At 47.7% G+C, this 23,818-nt stretch overlaps 1 protein-coding gene across 1 annotated transcript; it reads right to left on the bottom strand.

Moving 5' to 3' along the window:
• Positions 1–15,808: 15,808 nt before the first annotated feature.
• On the bottom strand, positions 15,809–16,640 carry PtA15_5A37 (uncharacterized protein; the record flags this gene model as incomplete). Its single annotated transcript, XM_053169134.1, has 4 exons — positions 15,809–15,962; positions 16,034–16,256; positions 16,335–16,433; positions 16,526–16,640. 4 exons carry the CDS (start codon positions 16,638–16,640, stop codon positions 15,809–15,811), a joined length of 591 nt encoding a protein of 196 aa, XP_053020022.1.
• Positions 16,641–23,818: the final 7,178 nt, after the last annotated feature.

Below are 23,818 nucleotides of genomic sequence, written 5' to 3'. Positions count from 1 at the left end.
GTGTTATTAAGAAAAAGGCATCATGATCAGAAGGTAAACGTGAGTTTCACAAGCAGAAAGAGCTCTTGTATGCGTCGCTTTCTGTCCACGTACATTAAACGGAACTGGGCAGTGACATCAAGTTCTTTCACAAAGTTGTTGCTCCTGCAACATTGTTTTGACTGTATCATTTTCATTTGTTGTGACTGCAGTGCATATCTTTGGCATGAGTGCTTGCAGCCTGGGCCGAACTTGTGCAGTTCCAGATTCTGCCGAGGGGGGTGGAGGACTATAAGATGCCAAATTTGATAAGGCAAATGGGATCTGGTCGATACAGTCCCGTCGCGGGTCAGCTGTCGGCTCTGACGAATCCCGGTTCCAATCTCGGTGAGGATTGCCAAACAAACAATAAAAAAAAACACATACCTGGTCGATACAGTCCCGTCGCGGGTCAGCTGTCGGCTCTGACGAATCCCGGTTCCAATCTCGGTGAGGAAAGAGATTGGAGCTGGGGCGCGGGATCAACCAGGCTAAGTACATGCAACAAGCCCTAACCGGGGGAAAATCCCCGGTCTCACTAACTAGGTTAGATGTCTAAGTACATGACTATGGGTTTGTAATCTTGAATCTGACGCCCTACACTAACACCCCCCCCCAAGATTGCAAACACTACCCGCCTACGCCTAATTGATTGAGCGCGCCTATCATCTTTGTTGGCCCGAGTCTTTTTGTCAGCACATCCGCTAGTTGATCATGTGTACTTGTCCACGTGACATTGATTTTGTTTTCCCGAATTAAGTCATTGACGAAATAAAAAGCCCGACGGAGATATTTGGTCTTCTTTTTGGATGTGTTGTCCGTCGCGATGAGAATTGCGGCTTCATTGTCGCAGTGCATCGACAATTTCGGTTGATACCCGATCTCCTCAAAGATATTCAGCAGGTGAGCCAATTGTTGGGCTCCTTCCGACAACGCCAGGTATTCCGCCGCACACGTCGACATCGCCACCACCGTCTGCCTCTTCGAACCCCATGCGATGCTGTTTCCGTCATGGGTGAGCAGATAACCCGTCGTCGACCTTTCATGCTCGCCACCCCAATTCGCATCCGTCCACAGTTTCAAACCGCCTGTCCCCGCCGTGTACACCAGCGCCTTCGCCGTCGTCCGATCCAAGTATCCAATCAACCAATCGAGTGCCATCCAGTGAGTTGCCGAAGGAGCCGAGCAGAAACGCGCCAGGAGATTAACCGCGTACGCCAGGTCCGGCCTGGTACCACATGCCAGGTACATGAGTGACCCAATAGTTGACCTGAAGCTGGTCTGATCAATGGGGTCGCTCATCGACGTCTCTAGATCGAGTTCCGGCAGAGGGCAATGATGGCCGTGAATTTTCCGCTGGTATGACTCCACAATTTGCTTCGCCATAATTGATTGGTTGAGCCTGAGATGCGCTCCATCCCAGACAAAGTCGATGCCCACCAGTCGTTGCACGTTATCCGACCATTTGATTTCCAGTTGGCCTTCCATCCCGCGTCGCAGTTCATTCAACAGAGATCTATTTGAGGATAGCGCGAACCCATCATCCACGTGAAGCCAGATGATGATGAAGTCACCCTGGCGCCTGAACAGGTACAGCGAAGGTTCCATCTCGCTCGCCTCGAAACCAAGGGATTGGACGGTCTTCTGGAAAAATTTCCACCAGCATCGCGCCGCCTGCTTCGTACCATAAAGCGCCTTCTTCAGGAGCATTACCTTCCCTTTGAGTGAGGGAGTGATCTCAACCGGGGGTTGGATATACACCTCTTCCTCTATGGGGCTGTATAGATAAGCGGAGCTTACATCAAAGGTCGCGGTTGGCCAGTTATGGGATATAGCGATCGATATGAGGAGGCGAAGCGTGTTCAAGGAAGCCGTCGGCGCGTAAGTCTCATTGTAGTCAAGGCCGAGTTGTTGATTAAAGCCTTTCGCCACATAGCGCACCCGATATTTATCGACCGATCCATCCGGTTTTCTCTTGATTGAGAAGACCCAGCGCGCACCCAAAGCTTTGCAGCCTTTCGGTGCCGTTGCAGGGATCCATACCTCGAGTTGACCAAACTTCAGCATTTCATACTCGGCCGCTGCGCGCCAAAGATGAGCATCAGGCCCCGACAGAGCTTGCTTGATCGTCTTCGGCAGATTATGTTCTTCAGCGGTAGATAGAAGGCCCATTTGTCGTCTTTCTTCCTCCGCTATCTCTGAAGTCTTTTCTTCACCGAGCCGGAGCATGATTTGCTTCAGTATTAAATCGACACGAGATTCTTGCTCATCCGGAACCGCAATAAGATCAGGCGCCGTCTGTGCAGAGGATTTTTCAACCGGGAGCTTTTGGAAATCCGGAAACTTAACTGCTGTCGAATGAACCATACGCTTCTCACTAGGCACCCAAAAAATCCAACCTGCACCAGAAGCCGGGTAACCGAGGAGTTGACCTTCTCGAGCACGCTCGTCAAGCTTCTTGCGTTTCTCTTTCGGAATGTGGATTATTGCGCGCGCCCCAAAAGGATACAGCGTCTCTGGTATTGGTCGGACTTTGTAGAGTATTTCTAAGGGGGTTTTATCACCAGTCCTTGAATTAGGAAGCCGATTATGGAGATGCGCCGCCGTAGAGTACGCAAAACTCCACCAGATACTGGGAAGTTCACTGGAGTGAAGCATGGTGCGAGCCATGTCGCCGAGGGTTCGGTTAACACGTTCCGCTTCGCCATTCTGAGAAGGTGAATAAGGCGTGACAGGAGCCAGAGTTGTTTCAATTGCTTCAAGTTGCGGTTTCAGGCTCTTCGTGTATTCGAGTGCGTTGTCGCAGCGTAGGTACGATGGAGCTTTACCCAAAACAGTCTTCAGATGTCGGATCCATGCCATAATCTTAGTGGGGACTTCACTCCTGTTAGCCATCGGAGCACAGAATGTGTAGGTGCTTGCATGATCGCGCAGAGTAACAAGATACCGGCATCCGTTAATGTCGAGGTTGAGGGGTCCAATCACATCGGAGACACAGAAATCTAGGGGGTTGTCGCGAGGGATTTGTGTCTCCATACCCAAGGACTTCTTATCCATACTTTTAGACTTCGCGCATTGCTCACAAAAGAAGGATTTCCAAGTAAACTTCTTTTCAGGATAATTCGTCCGGAGAAAATTCTTGACAACTTGATCCGAGACGTGTCCAAGGCGAACATGCCAGATGTAGGACTCAAAAGAGGGAGACTCGGAAACTTTTTTTGATTGCAAGATGGCACTAGTTTTAAGTGACCAGCAGTAGTTGTGAAATACTGTCTCGTAGCTACTATTACAAGGGTCGTAAAGTGTAGCTTGAGTGCCATTATAAACCAGTCTCCATCCCTCCGATAGCAGGCGGCCAGTCAACAAAATAATCCCGTCCACACCAGGGCAGTGGTACACATCGTTAATCGTGAGCGGACCCTTCGGAGTCGGGATCGTCACACTTCCGATTTCAGAAACGGTGATGTTGCAATCCGAGACAGCCAAGTAGAAGGTACAAGGAGTTGTCAGCTTCTTGTCGACTTGGAAGAGAGGAGAGTCGCCGCTTGCATGCGCCGATGCCCCAGAGTCGAGTAGGACACCGTCGGTCACGTTGGGAATGTTGACTTGGCGGATGCAATTGGCCGAGCCTTCAGGGCGAGGGGGTGGACGATATTTTGAACCTTTAGTCTTGTAGTCCGGGTCTGGAGGACTGATCTTCCCGTTTGCAACATCACGCCAGAAATGGACGCAGTCGCAGTACCAATGGCCATCGTCACCACAGTAGATACAGTGGCTGCCATGTTTGGCGACCATAGCTTCAGACTGGCCTTTACCCTTGAAATGGGCAGCTCGATCAACAGAAAGGGCTGGTTGAGGTCGAGGAGGTTGGACTAGACGGCGATGGGGGGTGACATAGCGAGACTGAGACTGAACCGCTTGGATCCGGTCCAATTCCATCGCCATGGGATCGGCAGTTGGGGCAGGGAGCGAGGGAGCTAGCACACCAGACTTATTGCGAAGTTGATTCGCCGCAAACTGGATGATGGTCGAGACATCATCAAACGGCGGCGCTTCCTTGTTGTTGAGCTGTTGGCTGATGGTGAACTCAAAAGTCATCGGCTCGACATTGGCAGGAGGGACAAATTACCGAGTCTGAAGGAAGATCCCGAACGCTTCATCCCAGGTGATCTTGAGCTGGGATAATTCAGACTTAAGTTTCGCCCAGACTGACAAGGTTGTCTCGGTCGCCGGGGCTCTGTTGTTGAGGAGGGTCACAACTTCATTGAGGAGTTCGATCTTCCGGCGACGATCAGATCTGGAGCACTTCGTTTGGAGGAGGACAAAGATCTCCTTAGGCGAAGTGAGATGAGAGCTGTCCAGGATATCACCAAGGCCGTCTGCAACTGTGTTGCGGATGAGACTCGCAACGGTCGATGCTTCGTCCATCGTAAGGGTGTCGAAGTTCACCGGTTTGTCGGTGAAAGGTTCTTGTCGGACCAAGATATGACGGAGGGTCCGATCCAGCGCGGCTTCCCAGACGGGGAAGTTAGTGCCCTCGTAAAGGAGAACTGGTTTACGAGGGTTCAGCTGGTAGTGAACTTGCAAAGGATTCTTCACAAAATTCTCCATGATGAGCTCTTGTCGGGTACGGGGGCGATGTTGTTGGAACACCGGCTGCTGGACATTTTGATTCTGGAACTGGGTGTTCCGAAGCGCCGCAATTTCCTCACAAAGGTCCGCAAAGATTTGACGGGCCTGAGCCGGGGTAAGATCATCGTCCATGTTTTCGCTTGTCGACGGTGATGGAGGGATAGTAAAAGAGGACGAGGAAGATGGTTGGGGTTGGGGTTGTGGTTGATTCAGGAGTTCAGTTCTTCTCTGATTGATTTGGTTTTCTCGATTCTTCAATCGTTGTTCTTCTTCAATTTTCTTCAATTGTTCTTTCTTCTTTTCGATCCAGTTCATCAAACGACCGGAATGAAAACGCGGGGAGACGGTGCAGAGCTCAGTAAGCAGGCTTTTAACCTATAAGATGCCAAATTTGATAAGGCAAATGGGATCTGGTCGATACAGTCCCGTCGCGGGTCAGCTGTCGGCTCTGACGAATCCCGGTTCCAATCTCGGTGAGGATTGCCAAACAAACAATAAAAAAAAACACATACCTGGTCGATACAGTCCCGTCGCGGGTCAGCTGTCGGCTCTGACGAATCCCGGTTCCAATCTCGGTGAGGAAAGAGATTGGAGCCGGGGCGCGGGATCGACCAGGCTAAGTACATGCAACAAGCCCTAACCGGGGGAAAATCCCCGGTCTCACTAACTAGGTTAGATGTCTAAGTACATGACTATGGGTTTGTAATCTTGAATCTGACGCCCTACACTAACAAGGACAGCAGGACAGGATTACATCCAGTACCATTATGTGAAAAAGATTTACGGGCGCAAATTTATCAGAATCTCCAAAAGTGGAGGACTTCCCTTTGATTTACACGGCCGTGTAAAGTCAGATCTGGCACTTCTAAAGCCAGATTTTTACACCCTGGTTTTACACGCACTTTTCAGTGGCTAGATTAAACCAGGACATCCCTCTCAATGGCCGGTAAAGACTGGTCATCAAGAGTACACAACCCTCTTGATAGCCAAACTTAACTAAGCCCCCGTTGTAAGACTCAAAAGTGGTAATGAAACCCTTTTGCTGAATGGTGAAGGGTATGATGGAGTTGCAAGCTCTGCCCTTCTGTTCTCAGTCAACAAGACCCACCAAGCTCAGCTTGGCAAGTTTTATTAAGTGATAGGTCTGGTCTGTTCCAGATGAAATCTGTTTGACTGGCAACGTGTAAGTGTTTTAATTACTTTGTTATAAGGGTTGAATTGTTGTTATAAGGGTTGATTTATTGTTATAAGGGTTTTAGGATTTGAGTGTGGATGAGTGTTGGGTGACTTGTGAGTTCTGGGTGAGGAACTGAGGAGCAGACCACTGGGGGTGGAGAGAGCTCCTTTTATAGACAAAAGTGGAGCCCCAAAGGGGCTTGTGGGTTAGGGTTTCAGCTAATCTAGACAACAGGGTGAGGGATTTTAGCTGGTGGCAGACCATAGCACTTTCAATCGAATCAATTCGAGTATTTGTATTTGTATTTGATTCGATTTGAATAATGGTGGAGTAGATTTTATGTCAAATATTCACATGAAATCAAATAGTCTCTCAGATTTCCATACATATCTATCTGGGCCCCGGAGGAGCTTGCATAGGCCCGCTATGGGTCTGGGGGCCCCTATACAGCACCGGAATATATACTATATACTATATACATACATAACCCGGAGCTGGGGCTGCTGATATCACATATCCTGGGCATCAGACCGCTGCCACCGCGTCTGCCAGTCGCCACCAACTACATAACACCATCAACTGTTGGACCTTGGCCAACATTGGTTCCTGCCCACCAGGTGCTTCTGAAGCATAAGAGTAGATTTTTTTCTGATCCCTGCAGATCCTGATCAATGACTGATAATGATTTGACAAATTACACTAGCAGCTGCAGAATCATGGCAAATGAAAACGATCCCACCCCAAAAAATCCGCAATCAAGACGTAAATCCATCAGAGTTAGCCAATCAGAGACAGCCAGTTCTTTTTTCAGTCCACCTGATTTGAAAGGAAAACGTACCTGCTTGATTGAGAACTGTGGCGATGCGCTAGTGGCAAACAATACAACTAAGGTGAATTTTGTGAACCATATAGCTCATAAGCACCCTGGCAAATGGAAACTTGCACTGGAGGCATCTGAAATTGCCAAAGACGGCATTGAACCTCCCCCCAGTTCTGGTAGCCCGGCCCCTTCTCAGCCAACCCCAACATCTAAAGCCAAAGGACCCCTCAAAAAAATCATGCTCAAGACTTGGCAGTCCAACTTTGAATCTAATATCGTCAACTGGATCATTGAAGACCAACTACCTTACGCAAAAATCAAAACCCCCAAATTCATCAAGATGATCCAAGGAATTGATCCATGCATCACCATCTTCAGCAAACATACAGTTGCTTGGCGAATCAAGGCTCTGTACGCAGATAGTAAGCCTGTAGTGTTTAGCTTCTTGAAAAGCAAATCCAAGCGCTTCTCTTTCACGACTGATATCTGGTCCTCAGCTGGCGGAACCCCGTACATCTCCCTTACTTGTCATTTCATCTCAAAAGATTGGAAGGCTACTTCAGCCATGATTGGCTTCAAACCCTTCCGAGAAAGTCACACCGGCACCAACATCCACAACAAACTCCTCCAGATCCTCGAGGAGTTTTTTTGGCAGCACAAACTTGATGCGGATGACTTGAATTTAGAGGTGGCAAACGGGTACCTGCGCGGCGGTACCCGGCACCCGCCGGCGGGTAATCATCAGGGTTACGGGTGCCAAGTACGGGTACAGGTGTTGGTTTTTGTGTGATTTTTAGGCGGGTACCCGGGTACCGCCGCTTGATACCCGCCAATACTGCTACCTCTTTTCAGCTGTGTATGTCCCCGACCCCCTTCTGGACTTGCAGTCTCCTGCAAGTCCTGTGTGATATCCCCGGCTGCAGCGCCACCAGCTTGCCGAGAGGGATTAGGGATTCCTCTCGGCGAGAAGGTATACGCCCACCAGCCCGCCAAGAGGGATTCCTCTTGGCGAGCAGGTATGCACACACCAGCTCGCCGAGAGGTCGGAGAGCAGGTATGCACACACCAGCTCGCCGAGAGGTCGGAGAGCAGGTATGCACACACCAGCTCGCCAAGAGGGATTCCTCTCGGCAAGCAGGTATACACCCACCAGCTCGCCAAGAGGAATGCCTCTCGGCGAGCTGGTGTGTGTATACCAGTGCTCGCCAAGAGAAATCTCTCTCGGCGAGCAGGTATAAATCCTCTCTTGGCGGCAGGTATACTGATACCAGCTCGCAGAAGCCCGAGAGGGATCCCTCTTGGCAAGCAGGCACATATCTACAAAAAACAACTTGGCGGGTACCGCTGGTACCTGCCAGAAAGACCCGGGTACCGCCGCCGCGGGTGCCAAGTACGGGTACGGGTATCTGTTTTGGGCCAAAAAAGCAGGCGGTACCTGGACATGCGGCGGGTACCCGGGTACCAATTGCCATCTCTACTTGAATTCAAAAAAAATAAAACTGATTGAAGTTGATGATACTTCAGACAAAAACTCTTGTGCTTCTGAATCCGATACCAATGAAGATGAAAATAGCCAACCTGAGGAGAACAAAGCTCTATCCGCTGGCAAAGTGGATCTCTCTTATCTCGGAAAGTGAATCATATCAATCACTTTGGACAATGCTTCAAACATCAATAAATTTATCTAGACTGCCCTTGAAACCAAACTGCTGATCACTCCTGAAGCTCACATCAGATGCTTTGCCCACATCCTCAACCTTGCGGCGAATGAAGTTCTCCGCGTTTTCAAGCCTTCATTAACTAAAATTCGAGCAGTTGTTTTACATATCCAAGAGTCCGATCAAGTGTATAGATCGTTTCAGGTGCTCTGCAAGGAAAAAAATGTAAAAGAATCAAGGCCAATCATCAACAGTGTCACACACTGGAATTCAACATTTAACATGCTTGATCTTGCTCTTATTCAAAGACCGGCAATTGACAACCTTCTCGCCTCTTGCAAGAAAACTAACCGATCTGGTCAAAAGAAGAAAAACAAGAAATCTAATTCAAAGAAGAAGGGTAAAACTAGCTCTGGCAAATCTCAAATCATCGATGCGGTGCGTGATTTTCATGATAAGAAAACTCAAGATCTGGTCAGTAATTCCTTCAGATTTTCAATTTATTTGGTGTCACTCAGTCTCCGCTTGCTTTCTAATATAATATATTTCTTCTATGTAACAGGAAGTCATCCAGGATGACAATTGGAACCTTTTCAAGTGGATTCATTCATTCTTGGAGAAGTTCCAACAGGCATTGATCAACACCCAGGGCAAATTCTATGCGACTCTGACGGTTGTGATCCCGTGGTACAAGGCATTGCTTGACCACTGCAACAAAACAATAAAGAAGTTCACAAAATCCCGCCGCACATCGAGATCGGTCATGATTGAGGCAGCTAAGAGCGCTAATGTCAAGCTTCAAGGCTACTATTCAGTCCACTCCCAACACTCAATACTCGCCGTTGTTTTGGATCCACGTTTCAAGCTCACTCTATTCAAACAACCACTTGATTCTGACAGCAACAATATGAATACAAATGGCAACACTCAGATTGAGTCCAAAGACAAAGCGATGAGAGTTTTACAAGCAGCATTTGATGATTACTCAGCAAAGTTTTCCGTCAATAAGAAATCAAAAAATGATCAATCACTTTCTGAATTGGTTTCCCCAAAGACAAACGACAAGCTTCAGCTCCACCCGTTACAAAAATACAAGAAGATATCAAAGAAGACTCCTACCGATGAAATTTCAACCTATCTGCAGATGCCTGAACCACCTTTCAAGAATGACATCATCAATTGGTGGAAAGATAATCAGTTTGTGCTTCCAACACTCTTGATGATAGCCAAGGACTTCCTTGAAATTCCGGCCAGTTCAGCAGCAAGTGAGTGGGTTTTCTCTCAGTCAGGTAATCTAGTTGCTGTAAAAAGGCTTTCTCTCTCCGGCGACTCAGTTGAATCTAAAATGTGTATGCAATCTTGGCTACATGATAAGGCATATAAGTCCATTCAAAGTGACAAATAGTTTTCATTTTTTTTCTTCTCAATTGTTTATGAACTTTTCCTCTCCAAAATCTACACATGATAGTAAATACACTCCAAGTTGAATAAATATACGTCTTAAATTGAATGCACAACTGTCTGAATTGAATTCTGGATTGTCAGAAACTCATAAAAAAGCCACAAGTGTCTTTTTTGTGTTTTTGGCAATTTTTGGGAGTTTTGAAGTCAAATATCTGTGAATACTCAAATATTCAACAAATCAGTATTTGACGGGCCCAAAAACCGCGTCGAATACCACCGTGCTATGGTCTGGCTGGTGGGAGTAGATACAAATGATGTCATAACCCCTCAGGGGTGCATGAATGGTGTCAGAATATACAACAGAACATTCTAAACATGCCAGGGGTGCATACATGATGTCAGAATATACAAAAGAACATTCTAACACATGCATGAGGTGACAGTAGACTGCATGAACTGTCATACAGGGGGAATTAGTGTATACACAAAGTCTGAGGCTGCAGAAACAGTGTAAATGATGTCATACTATGTATATAAAGGAGTGTATGTAGTTAACATGTAATGAGTGTAGCCTGATGGAGAGATGTATGTTTGTATCCTGTGATGTGTGTATGGGTACTACTGTGAAACTTGGGTTGAGGCAGGTGACAGCTCGGTTACTGGGGCTGGCCGTGTGATAGGTGTCCATGAGGTGTAACTTCCACACTAGAGGGGGTCCAGGGGTGCTTCCAGTGGGGACTAGGGGTTAAATTGGCCGTGAAATCCATTTATTTGGTCCATTTGATGGTATCTTGAGGCCTATTATGAGTAATTATGTGGCATAGAAAAAACTTTTTATTTTTCCACTTTTCTGTCTACCACACCGTCCCCACTGCGGCTTGGCCGGGGAGAGATGTGAGCACTTGTGATCTCTCCGGTGTGGAGGGGACTTATGAATTATCAGCACACGTTGGTGTGAGAGCATTCACCATTTTTGGTGGTGAAGGATGTTATTCCACCACAGCGCTCACAGTCTGAACCAATTTCATTTTTCCTCCTGGCCAGTGGTTCTTGAGTATAGTCTTGTGAATTCTGCCAACTCAGAATTTATCCACTCCCTCTCCATAATTCCCAATTGAGCTTTCCAAACTTTGTATTGTGGTTTTTCATCTGGTTGGCAGTGGTCAGTTACCTCAACTTCCTGCCAAAACCCTAGGTGCAAAAAGCAAAAAAACGGTAAAGGGCCTACAAGACTTGAAGAAGTCGTTGATTTCAAAAAAAGATAGAAAAAATACGAAAAGGGTTAGAGAGAAGCTGAGCAGACAAAAAGATAGCTGAGATGCCAGCGCTTAGCTGGCGTAGAGTAAGAACCGAAGTACATATTGTCTTTTGCAGAAAGCTTGGACGGATGGTCCTGCTTGCTGTGAAAAAATCATGGCATTCCATGATTTGTATTTATTGTTTTTTTTTTTTCCTTGTGTTGTGAAATACAGATCATCTTGATCATTTCCACTTCGGCCTCGGCAGCCAAGAAGGCTGTGCCTAGTTCTACCATTCAGGATGCTGTGGCCTGTCCCACCATTCGGAAGGATTCTGCCTAACAATCCAGTCATTTGAAGTCATCCTTCAATTGACTTCAGTTTTTTCCTTTCATTATTGCTAACAACATGTCCCGGTTTGGACTTGACCTTTTCAATAGGGAAAATCCTCCCGCAGGTTACTTCTCAGCCTCTGAATTGTGGCGGATTTGCAGTCTTGGTCCCCAACCGGCGCAATTGACCGTAAGTTTTTTTTTTGTCTCTAGATCAAAGTGATACTGAAACACCTTTCTGGTCTTCAGCCTCAGGTGATTAACTGCAACACTAGTTTCAGGTTGTTCTACGAAAAGTTTTCATCAACTAACAAGTCAACGTGGGCGATGCTTAAATCCAAGAAGCCAAAACTTTTCCCAATTGAATTCCTCGCTTTGTCAACCCTCAAGGATTTCCAAGAGTTTGTTCCAAGCAAGTGCAATGATCAGTTTGACGGCGCCGGCGATCTCATTCAAAACGCCATTATCAAAGGATCACCACGGATTGAGTGGAAAGTCTTGATGAATATTGATGATGGCGACGAGTTCAAGAAGTCCGCTGACTACTGAATCACGGATGAGTCTTCATTCGATTACTGGACTGCTGCCGTCATTTTGACTGGCCGGTGTAAGACTCAAAAGTGGTTGTGAAACCCTTTTGCTGAATGGAGAAGGGGATGAAGGAGGTGCAAGCTCTGCCCTTCTATACTACCAGCTACAAGACCCACCAAGGTAAGCTTGGCAAGTTTTAATAAGTGATAGGAGTGGTTAGCTCAAGATAAGTTTCTCGCGACACAGTATAAAAAAGGTTGTTATTCAGTATGTAAGAGTTGTTATATGTAAGTAAGAGGGTTGAGTGGGTACGTAAGTGTTTTGGGTGATGGGTGAGTATAAAACTTGATGAGTAATAAACTGAGGAACTACAAATGGGGGGAGAGAGCTCCTTATATAGACAAATGTGAGGGATTTTGGCTCCAGGGAAGCCCCTGCGTGAGATATTTTAGCTGGCCTGGGCTGTACAACATGAGGGAGTTAAGAGGGAGTGGCTGTGTACAATTTATGCAAGGGGTGCATACATGAGGAGGGGCTGTGCCAGATGATGTCATAATTTATGCAAGGGGTGCATAAGCTGTGCAGGGAATGATCATGTGATGTAATAAGACCAAACAAAGTGGAGTTAGAAGGAACTAGAATGTGGGGAACCATTCAGTTGAAGGGGCACAGCCTGCAGGGGCAGTTCTGCATGATGTCATGTACATAAAAAACAAACCCAAACCAATATATGTAGTGGGGATAGAATGGTGCGGGGAATGTGACTTGAGGCGCCTGACAGGTGGTTGACTGGGTGCTACAGGTTGTCCAGAGGGTCTAACTTCCAGTGTAGTGGGGCTCCAGTGATGCTTCCAGTGGAGAATAGGGGTTAATTTAGCCGTGTAGTCCATTTATGGTGTCCAATGTATGGTATCTTGAGGCCTTCTGTATGTACATGAGAAAAACTTTTGATTTTTCACATTTTTGCGTACCACACCGGGACCGCACAAAGGTGTCATTGGAACTTCTCATGATCAACCCCAAGACCGCCAAGAAGCAAGCTAAGGCCGCCATTGACATCAAGAAACATGTCTTGACCCAAAAGGCTGCAATATCAGTCTCATCGTCGAAGGCCACCAATCCATCCAATCCTTCAGCAATCACCGTGGCGGGTGATTTCAATGTGATCAATCTTTACACTAATCAGATATTTGCTGCAAACCCACCCAACGTGAAGTACGAACCAAGAATGCCTGTGCATATCAACCCAACCGATCCCACTCGATATATACCTCTGACTACTGCTATGGTCCAACAATGGGCCCATGCCATTGTCCGTATTTTCCCTTTTTTTCCCATCAATTTTCATAACACTGACAGGTGGTTGCTTTTGCAGGTTGAAGGGAAGGCGGGAGTAGACGTTCGCACCCCCCCTGCTGATTTTAAATTCAAGAAGTTTTCCACATCAAAAAAAAGCAAACTCCAGAATCTGTCTACCCACTGGAGCCCCGGCCCCGAGTCCGATTCTGACAGCGCGTCCATAATCAATCTCAAATTGAACCTCCTCAACAAGTATCTTCCATTTGTCAAGATACTGGCGTCTGATAGAGAAGGTATCATCGCCATTCTTACCCAGAACAAGGCAACAAATCCCAAGGTTTTCCAATCAAAAGATATAACTTGAGATATAATGAGACAATGGGGCTTACCTGATGTCTTTGTTGCCCAGTTGCACAACAATGTCCACAAGTTTGAAAAATTTAAATCTTCTGAGTAGATTTCTATCACTTTTTTCCTTATTCACAGAATCATCCAGCATTTACCCTAAAAAAATAGCCCATTGTAGCCTTAAATTTCCAAAAATAAAAACCCATTGTAGCCTTAAATTTCCAAAAGATAACCCATTGTAGCCTTACAGTTACCCAGTCTTCTCCAATCACTTCTATCATGAATTAAAGCCTTGAAGTAAACTTTATCTTGATTTTATCATATTTGTCTCATGAAAATTGCCATCTTTGATTACCTCCGCTGCAACTGGCCACTTTATATCACATGAAATCAAGACCAAGTGTTCACAGTTTAGTCAAAAAAACCGGAATTGGATGAAAAGAGACTCTTTATTTTGAGACCTCACAAAGCGTGGGCACTGCAATATGGTGGAAGAACTGCCTAGCAAGCAAAATAACTGTCCAAACTTGGCATGGGCCATGGTTATTGAAAAGAAACCACACGACTGGGTTGTGATGACACTATAGGCTCCCATATGCCATAAATTGCTAGAAGTCTGCTTTCTACTGTTGCTGCTCTTGGAAAAGGTGAGGAAGGACAGTTGGAAGGAACATGTATCAGTTAGATAAGAATGAAAATAAAGATCGCAAAAAATAACAATGAGGTATACCTGCGTAAAGCAGTGATATTGATGATGATGTGGATTGGGTGATGGGTTGGGATTTGGTGAAGGACGCGCAAAGAGATTTTTGATCTATATTATAACATGAGGGGAATGAGAATAGAAGATAAGGAAAATAACTGTTGTTAGTTCTGGCCTTTGATTGTTGACGATTGGTTTTGAAGGGATGGTACTTACTAGTCTCTTCTTCACAAGTTTGACAATGTTAACGCGTGAAGAAGAAACCAGTAAGCTCGGTTTGTCGATTCGGTTTTGTTGGCAGGGGAATTTCGATTAGGTTTAGGTTAAGATTTGGTATATTCAAGATGCGAGTGAGAATTGGACCTTTGCTGCGTATTCAGAATGATTTGTCGGTCTTCCAATATTGAATATAATTCAACAGGAAGCCGGAACGGTAGGGGGGAGGGCGATTTAGGCTGTTGACCAACCTGGATGTCGCCATCCCCACAGCTGGGTATTGATGACGTCACCATTCCTATGCTGTGGGCGGCACGGGCAGAATCCTTCAGCTTAAACTTGTGCTGTGCCCGATAACCACATAACTTTACCGCTTGAACTTCTTCGCGAAGTCCAAGCGATAAGCAAAAGACAATATAAGGGTGAGGTGTGAGCTGGAAACCGAGAATCTTCACAGTTATTTTTAAGATCGCCTCATGCGAACTCTTTCCTTTTGGTCATAAGCCCTGCTTGCACCTACACAACTTGCGGTGCTTGCGGGCTTTGTTAAGCTCGCTCGATAGCTGGTCTGTACCGGCCATCCCGAGTACACAACCATCTCGATGCCGGGTACAGACCGGCCATCGAGAGTACGCAGCCCTCTCGATGGCCAGTCTCTACCGGGTATTGAGCGTACGCAACCCTCTCGATACCCGGTAGAGACCGGCCATCGAGAGTACGCAACCCTCTCAATGGCCAGTACAGACCGGTCATCGAGAGGACACAACCCTCTCGATGGCCGGTACAGACCGGTCATCGAGAGGACACACCCCTCTCGATGACCGGTCTGTACGGTCATCGAGAGGGGTACCTGCCATCGAGAGGTTTGAGTCCTCTCGATGACCGGTGTTGTGTCCTCTTGATGCCCGGTACAGATGTGTCCTCTGTACCAGTCATCGAGAGGGTAGGCCATCAAGAGGACACCTCTCGATGACCGGCACAGATCTGCCATCGAGAGGGTGGTGTGTTCTCTCTCGATGGCCGGTCTGTACCGGCCATCGAGAGGGTTGTGTCCTCTCGAGGTACAGGCCGGTCATCGAGAGAGCTGTGTCCTCTCGATGACCGGTCTGTACCGGCCATCGAGAGGGTTGAATCCTCTCGATGACTGGTACTGACTGGTCATCAAGAGGGTTGCGTACTCTCGATGGCCGGTCTCTACCGGGCATCGAATGTATTTTCGATGACCGGGTTAACAATGAGGGATGAGGCCCGAGTTGCTGGAATACCTGGGGTGTAAATCTGGCAGGTATTCTGGCATCTCAAGCCTGCGGAAAAGCTTGTGAAGCTAAAAATTACAAGGTGAGTCAGATCTGGCTTTACAAGTGCCAGATCTGACTACACGGCCGTGTAAATCGAAGGGAAGTCCTCCAGTGAAGACCTGAATATACACTGGCTAAAATGGATCAATTGCCACCGGGCGAGCAAAGGCCGTTTGGGGGATTCGGGGTGTAGCTGGCTTGGAGGCAGCTTTCCGCTCTTTGGCAGCTAAATCGACCAAGTCGAAGTATCGTGCCCGTCCTTCTTCTGGTAAATTCCTTGGAAGTTGTCTGCCAATCATGACGGCAAAGATGGGTTAGTTGATGACGAGTTGATTTAGATGATATTTCATATTACTTACTCATCTGGATTCGCGACGACTCCTACAAACTTCCTCATTCTCTGACGCCTCAGACTCAATGCCCTATACCCGACATGATCCCCACGTGGGTCTTGGTAAAACTTCACAAAGCCAGGGATTGCTGCATGTAGGGTATGATCTTTACTGATGTAGACATCTTGACCAGGATGAAACCGTTGTCCACGTTGGCGAATGATGATTTCTCCCTGTTCAACCTTTTGGCCTGAGGCAAGGCAAAGAGGATCGGAAATCAGCTGATTCATCTTGTCGATTCGGAGCCTCTGCTGAGCGGGACACTTGCCTCCAAATCTCTTGACACCTAACCGTCGACCCGCCGAACCGCGATTGTTTTTTGTCGAACCACCGGCTCTTTTCGTGGCTGTCCTGATCTGAAGCCCGACTAGGAGTAGATTTATTGGCAAAAAACAGTAACAACAAGAACGTCAGAGCCGGCTCGTGTTTTTTCTTCTCTCCAGACCGGTTTGTACTCACATCCTACGTCTGGGAAATGGGCCACTCCTCGGAGACAGTGGCTGACCGACGTTGTAATTCTGAAGATCGATTGGAGGAGTGACATCTTCAATACGTGGTGGCCCAGACCAACCATCCGCCTGCGATTTCCGAGTCCGACTCAGCCCCCGGGGGACTCCCGCCGGCCCGACGACTCGTGCTGCGCGCAGCACCCACCTTCCTCCGTCGGACCCTGTCGGACCTCGGTCCTTCGCAGTGCGCCGCCGACCGGAAGCCGGAGGACGGTCTGAGTCCACACATTGAGGGACTTTGAAAGTTAAGATTCTCCCGCACTTCGTGCACTCGACGAAGATGCCAAGCTCGACCCGAGCCTGGTCATTCCAGCCTCTTAAAGTGACCCGACTGCGTCGGCAGTCTGAGTTGGTCCCGTAGAACCTTGCAAAGAATCACCTGGTGAATGCTTGTCTTCGTCTTGAGGACTGCGTAAAACTCATCCCCACCAGCGCCAAGTGATCTGCGGCAGCAATGCTGCGCGTATGACCAGCACAATATAAATTACAGAAAGATAAACATTTAGTATCTGAAATGTTTAGGCGACAACTATTGTGCCCAATACCCCGGCTTGAGGGACTGACAGCTCCTCTTGGGCCAGGACCCAATGGCGACAGACAGGAGTACAACCACGGCTGAAGATTATTCCGGGAAGATATAAATAAAAATCAAATAGTGTTTGAGCAGACAGTACCTCTGATTGAGATCTCAAACGTTATCAATTGATCTTTTATTTGATTTTTTGGAGGACAGATGGATTGCAAATGAAAAAGAAGCAGAAGAATAAAGATGATAGCACTTCATCCACTACCAGATATCCCTGAGTGGGATGTCCAGTAAGAAATCCAGGATACCCTGTATCTTAAAGCACACTCCGTAATAAGAGTGTGATTTGGAGGTGTCACTGAGCACCTACTCCATCCTACCTCATGGAATCCCCCAGGCATTCAATGTCGATGCGGCTGCCAGCAAGATTGTCATTGTGTCGGACAACAACTTCCTCTCAAACAAAATTTTCAAGATGCACTAGTTGGGAGGATCCAGGGATCCCATGGACCCCCATCAGGCTGGTACAGTTTTCATAGCTCTTACAGAACCCGCGATAGCTGATCTCTTGGTCAAGCAGCGGGGCATGTTTTTGAATGGTTGTTTCCACAGGGTTGAATGCTTCAAGAAGCTCCCGCCACAGTGCTTCAAGTGCCTGCAGATGGGCCATTTTAGAAAATGGTGCCAAGTGGATCCCAAGTGCGGCAAATGCGGCGGGAAGCACAAGACAAGGGATTGTCCGGCCATGGCTTACCAAACAGGGAAGCAATGTGTCATTTGTAGGGACACAGGAAAGGGCAAGGAAATTTGGGAAACCCACATGCCTTTTGATAAGGTGTGTGAGGTGAAACAGGCATGGCTTGTCTCTAAAACTCACTTATGTCATGAATAATTTAGGCCCTACACTAACCCCTAATGTTCCTAGTAATTCTGTTGTAGATAAACATTCTTCCCTTTGTAGCAATGAAGACTTTGTGCCCTCCTTTATTGTGTAGAGACTGTAAAATGAAGATGTGTCTGGTGAGAGTCAAACTCACGACCTCAGCTATGCTGAGACACATACTAGAGTGCTGCCTTTACCAACTAGGCTACAGACGCTTGTGGCTGCCAGCTGGGTGGTTGGTTGGTAGTGCTCATGGGTTGATCAGACAGCCCTCCATACTGTGGTGACACATCATGGCAGCAGACTAACAGACAACTCAACATATTGTGCAGGTGAACTGTCACAATATCCAAGCGACCACGTATAGTATCCTTAACACTGAGCCGGACTCAGTAATTTCCCTTCTCATTCAGGAGCCTTGGATAAACCTGCTGACATGTCTTCCCCCTGACCATGAGGCATGGTGGACTTTCTACAGCCCCAAGCACCAGCCAAAGGACCTCAAGGACAAGCACTGGGTGGTTTCCTACGTCCGCAAATCACTTGCATCCCAGAATATTAAATTTCTGGGAGGCAGTGGTAAGTTTTTTATTGGTTTGGATTTGACACTACTGACCGGGGCCCATCTACGGGCCCTAAATGTTTACAACCCACCAGGTACCACAACAGGTCTGGATCAGGTACAAGGGTTGCTGGATACGGCCAACAATAGGAAGGTGGCAACACTCATTGGGATGGACTCAAATCTGCATCACCATTCCTGGAACCCGCCGGGCTACTCCCATGTCCACAAGGACACTAAGTCCTTTGTCTTGTTGTGTGGAAGGCGCGGGTTCAGATTGGTCTCTCAAAGGGATTCTCCCACTTTTGTTTCCAGCCGGGGCACCAGGACGACGATTGACCTGACTTGGGCAAACCTCCTCGCTTCCCAGCTGATCCACAGGACAAATACTTGTTTGGATAACCACATCTCTGACCACCAGAAACTTGTTACGGCTCTCAGGCTTTCCCCCCCGAAGCCAGTATACCGCACAGTGGCCCCTCGGCCGGCGGAGTTGGACCAAGACAAACTGAGGAGGGTGCTGGAATGCAAGCTCAACCAGCTAAGTCTTGAATCATTGCGGCTGGATGTGGACTCAGTGGAAGAATGACTCACTTCATGCATTTTTGGTGCTTGGCAGGGCCAGGGAAAGAAGATCCGTGTTAATCCAGGAAAAGTCAAGAAGTGGTGGGACAAGGATATCTTGGGTCCCCTCGTGAAAGCAAGGAACAAGTGTTGACGTCTCCTAGTGATGTCCCCCTTGCCGACTAACACTGACCGATATAACTACTGGAATGGCAGGTTTTGGGAGGAAGTTCACCGACTCAAGCAGCAACACTAGCAGGATTTCCTAGCTTCAACCGACACAACAAAAGTTTTCCAGGCCCTCCAGTTCACCAAACCCAGAAGCAGCGGGGACATCCTTCCTCTGAGATGGCCGGATAGCACCTTCACCTTGAACAAGAAGGAGCAGGCTGAGCTCCTTTTTGCAGGCACATCAGTGGTATCAAGTGCCTGCAAATTGTTGGATGTCCCCCTGGTGGATGCCTCTTCTTTTGTGGTATACCCCTTTGTCACCTGCGACGAGGTAACTAAAGTGCTAAGTAGACTGGCAAAGAAGAAGGTGTCAGGGCCTGATTGCATTAGAGATGGCACTTGGCACCTGCCGGCGGGTACCCGTCAAACTTCAGCACATAATTATATGCGCCTGCAGGAGTCCATGGCGGGTTCCAAGGGTTCTATTTTAGTAAAAATATATGCAGGGAGCTGCACGCGTGCAATGGGTACCTGCAAGCGCAAATAATTATGTGCTGAAGTGTGGCGGGGACCCGCCGGCGGGTGCCAAGTGCCATCTCTAGATCACATTCCCAATGAAATCCTCTCCATATGCGCGGCAGAGCTGGCTGACACTCTTGCTACCCTTTTCAACAGATGCATACGCAAGAACTGGTTTCCTGCTGCCTGGCGCATCGCCACCACAGTCATTATCAGGCAGTTTGCAAAACCAGATTACACCAACCCAGGGACGTACCGGCCAATAGCCCTGCTCAACACAATCAGCAAAGTCTTTGAGTCAACCATTGCTGACCGACTTACTTTCTGGGCAGAATTGCAGAACATCATCCCCAACGGACACTCGGGAGGACACTGAGGTAAAGGGTGCAAAGACGCTCTGCTGGCACTAAATATGTGGGTAAAGCAGAAATGGAGGGAGGGAAAGACAGTCACAGCTCTGTTCTTAGATGTGAAGTCGGCCTACCTGTTGGTCAACCCCTACCGCCTGGTTCATTCCCTCCGTTGGAAGGGATGCCCCACCTATTTTTGGAAGATCATAGGCCGTTTCCTGGAAGGTCAACGCACAAGACTTCCCCTTGCGGATTGCAAATCAGCTGAGTTTGAAGTTGTTAAGGGGCTCCCGCAGGGCTCACCCTTATCAGTCATCCTGTACATCATCTACAACTCTGATCTGTTGCTAAGGCAATTTGACTTTGATAGGGATGAGGTGTCTTTAGGCTTCATCAATGATGTTGTTCACCTCTCAGCGGGAAGGACCGTAGAAGAGGCCAGGGTGCAATTGAATCAGATAAGGGGGGAGTTGCTCTTGCGGGGCAGGAGCCATGGGGCTATCTTCGATAGCCGGAAGGCACAATTTGTGATCTTCACACATTCAAAAGCGGCTAAGTCCCCTTTCCTCTTTAATGACCAGGAATTGGCCCTGCAGCGGGACATCAAATGTCTGGGCCTTTGCCTCAATGAGAAACTGACTTTTGGGAAGCAACACGCACAGGTTAGGAAAAAAGCCAATGACACTCTAGGCCAGCTCCTTAGGATTGGCAGCTTGGCGTGGGGAATACAGGAGCAGGAGCGCGGGCTTCTGATCCCGGCTGTTCTTGTGCCCAGGGTTCTCTACGGGGCGCAGGTCTGGTTCACCTCCCTGAACAGGCAGCAAGTTTCAAACATGATCTCATAGAAAGCTTGGCGGTGTGTTTTGCGTTAGGGGCTCTGAAGTCCACGCCGGTCAAATACCTCCACAAGTATCGGCCCTTCAGATGCATCAAAACAACCGCTATAAACCGGATTACAAACTTTTACCTGACTAAGCTGACTAGGGTGACTGACAGGGCTACGGCGATAGAGCAGCAGATTCGAACTGAACTGCTGTGGACGGCCAGGACTTTCCCTAGCCCGGTACACACCTCCCTCAACCGGGAGGTACTCATGGCTGGCCTCGCGGAGAAAAGGCTCAAGGTGGTGAATTTTGTCAACGTTAGCAGGCCCCCATGGCGACCCAAAAGACATATGGAGCTCGTTGTTGACAGGGCCAGCAAGCAGGAGGCAAAACAATCAGTGGTATCATTCCTTGAAACAGTAAACCCCGCTTCTGACCTGGTTATCTTCACTGACGGCTCTGCTCACCCAGAGGAAGGGCTAGGAGCAGCGGTGGTCTCAATATATGGAAGTCTGTCTGAACTTGCATTCTTAGGTCCGCCGGGCACAGCCTCCAACTTCGAGTGTGAATTGGTAGGCATCCGGCTTGGACTGGAGATAGGCAGCACGGCAAAGCTCCTGGTAACCAGGGCCCAAATAATCATCTTGACGGACAGCCAAGCGGCCATTGAAAGGTTGAGGAACCCAAGGGCTCCAAAATCAGGCCAATACCTTCTCTCTCAAATCCAGGATACAGCTGACTCTATCCCAATCTCAACACAGATTATGGTCCAATGGTGCCCGGGCCACGTTGGGATCAAGGGCAAAGAGCTGGCCAACAGAAAAGCGGTGGAGGCCAGAGGAGCTTCCCTCCTCAACGAGTCGATCAGGGACAGCGTGTCAGCTGAGAAGACCAATTTGCTCCAGAAGGAGAAACTATGGAAAGGGTCCCCGCGAATGACCTTTCTTGTCCAGGCGGCATTCCATCAACTTCACTCAGGGCACGTTCATTTGAAAGCTTTCCAATTCAAGTGCAGTCGAGCTCCATACCCAATTTGCTTGGAGTGTGGGGTCCCCAAAACAGTGGATCACTACCTTGTCTCTTGTTCCAGGTACACCGGGGCTAGGGCAGTAGCCAGGAAGATCCTCCGCTGTGGAACTTCTCACGGCGGGGAGATGAGCTTGGAAGGGAATAAAATGCTTGAAGGGCTGCCTTCCGGAATAACTCTGGGAGAATGTAACACAAAGAAAAATAAAGATGTGGCACTTTCTTAACTTTCTTGGTGTTGCTACGTCTGAATACCTTCTGATCAATGAGCTCTTATGGCGCAGCTTGAAGAGAATTGAGGATTACAAGTTTTCAAGGAGGTTCAATTTCAATTTATCTTCAATTTATCAGTTAAATTATCAATTTCAAATTATCAGTGTGATGAATGCTAGTAATTTATAATATTACTATCTAATGCAAGCATGGGGAGAAATAGTATCCAAAATGGCCTTCTTTTATAGACAAAAGAACCAATATCAGACTAGCTTTTAATCTTAGAAGATTTACAACTATGTAATGAAATTGTAGTTACATATGAGCCTTGGCTTTTCTATATGTGAATGATTTTTAGTCTGGAATACTTCTCAAAGATGTTAAAAAATTCTTAGAAGTGAATACTAGATTGAAGTGTAAAGAAAATTACTGTAAATCTCTTTCTATACTACTTTTGTATATGTAAGTGGCTATTTCAGAAGGATTACATATATTGAGTGTTTCTTATATTTATAGCCAGAAAATACCTTTTTAAAGCGCTTAAATTTATGAGAAAATTATGTAACATCTTTGTGAAAGTGATATAAAGTATATTTACACCTGTTTATGTTAAAAATGTTAAGTTTTTTGGCTATTTTGCACGCTGTGCGCGTTGATTGCGCTCACCACACCGCAACAAGAGGATCACCACGGTCACAACCAGAACTCTCCTCCACAACCCCTTGGCCTTCCTGGCCACAAAATCCTTCATCAAACTCTATGCCAGACTCCCTCAATTCCGACGGGAAAGTGAATTCGGGGATACCCTTTGAGATCCCCCTTCCAGCTCTTTGGACCCAACTTCTCCCCACGGTGTGGTGATCAATTCCGGAACTCGTGTCAAATTGTCCACAGAGCAATCAGCGCGGCGCACAGGCGGTGCGGAAACGGTGCGGAAACGGTGTGGAACGGAGCGCACAACTGAAAGCAGCGGCGCGCGGAGCTCAACGGCGGAACTGGACTCAGACTAAGCAGGCCAGCACGGACTGGATAGTGGAGGTGGTGATTGGGGGAAGCCGTGGCAGCCAGAAGGGCGGCATGTGGGATCCTGACATCATAGGCTAGACAGGGGTGTGGAAGCTAGAGAGGGGAGTTTGACGGCGGTCGAAGGCAAGTGGCGGAGACAACAAGAGTTGGCATGAGAGCGGAGCTTGGCGGATGACGTGCGTGTGTATAGCACTTGGTGGATGACAAGTGTGTGTGTGAACGGAGTTAGCATATGGCGTGCGTGGGAGGCGGGCGGGGATATCTTTTAGTTCTCTTCCGGGAGGGAGGATTTATCATCATACTCCCCACAGACTCTCTTTTACGGTTTTACTTTACTTTGCGGATTGTTGTGCTTCTTTTACTTTGTGTACGTTGCGGAGCGGAGTTTTTACGTTGCAGACTTGCTTTATGTGTTACGGTTGTGCTTTGCGGAGTTCTGTGCTTGCTTTACGGCTGTTTTCTTGCGGTTGTTGAGGAGTTATCTTCTTTATGCGGCGGAGCTTTATTTTACTGTTTACTTTTGCGGAGCTAGAGTATTTTATGTGCTTTACTTTATTTATCCCACTCAGAGCCCTACAA

This window comes from Puccinia triticina, chromosome 5A (genome assembly GCF_026914185.1).
Source record: "Puccinia triticina chromosome 5A, complete sequence".
Lineage (NCBI taxonomy): Eukaryota > Fungi > Basidiomycota > Pucciniomycetes > Pucciniales > Pucciniaceae > Puccinia > Puccinia triticina.
The sequence above is the reverse complement of the archived record's forward strand: the minus strand, read 5'-3'. Positions and strand labels throughout refer to the sequence as shown.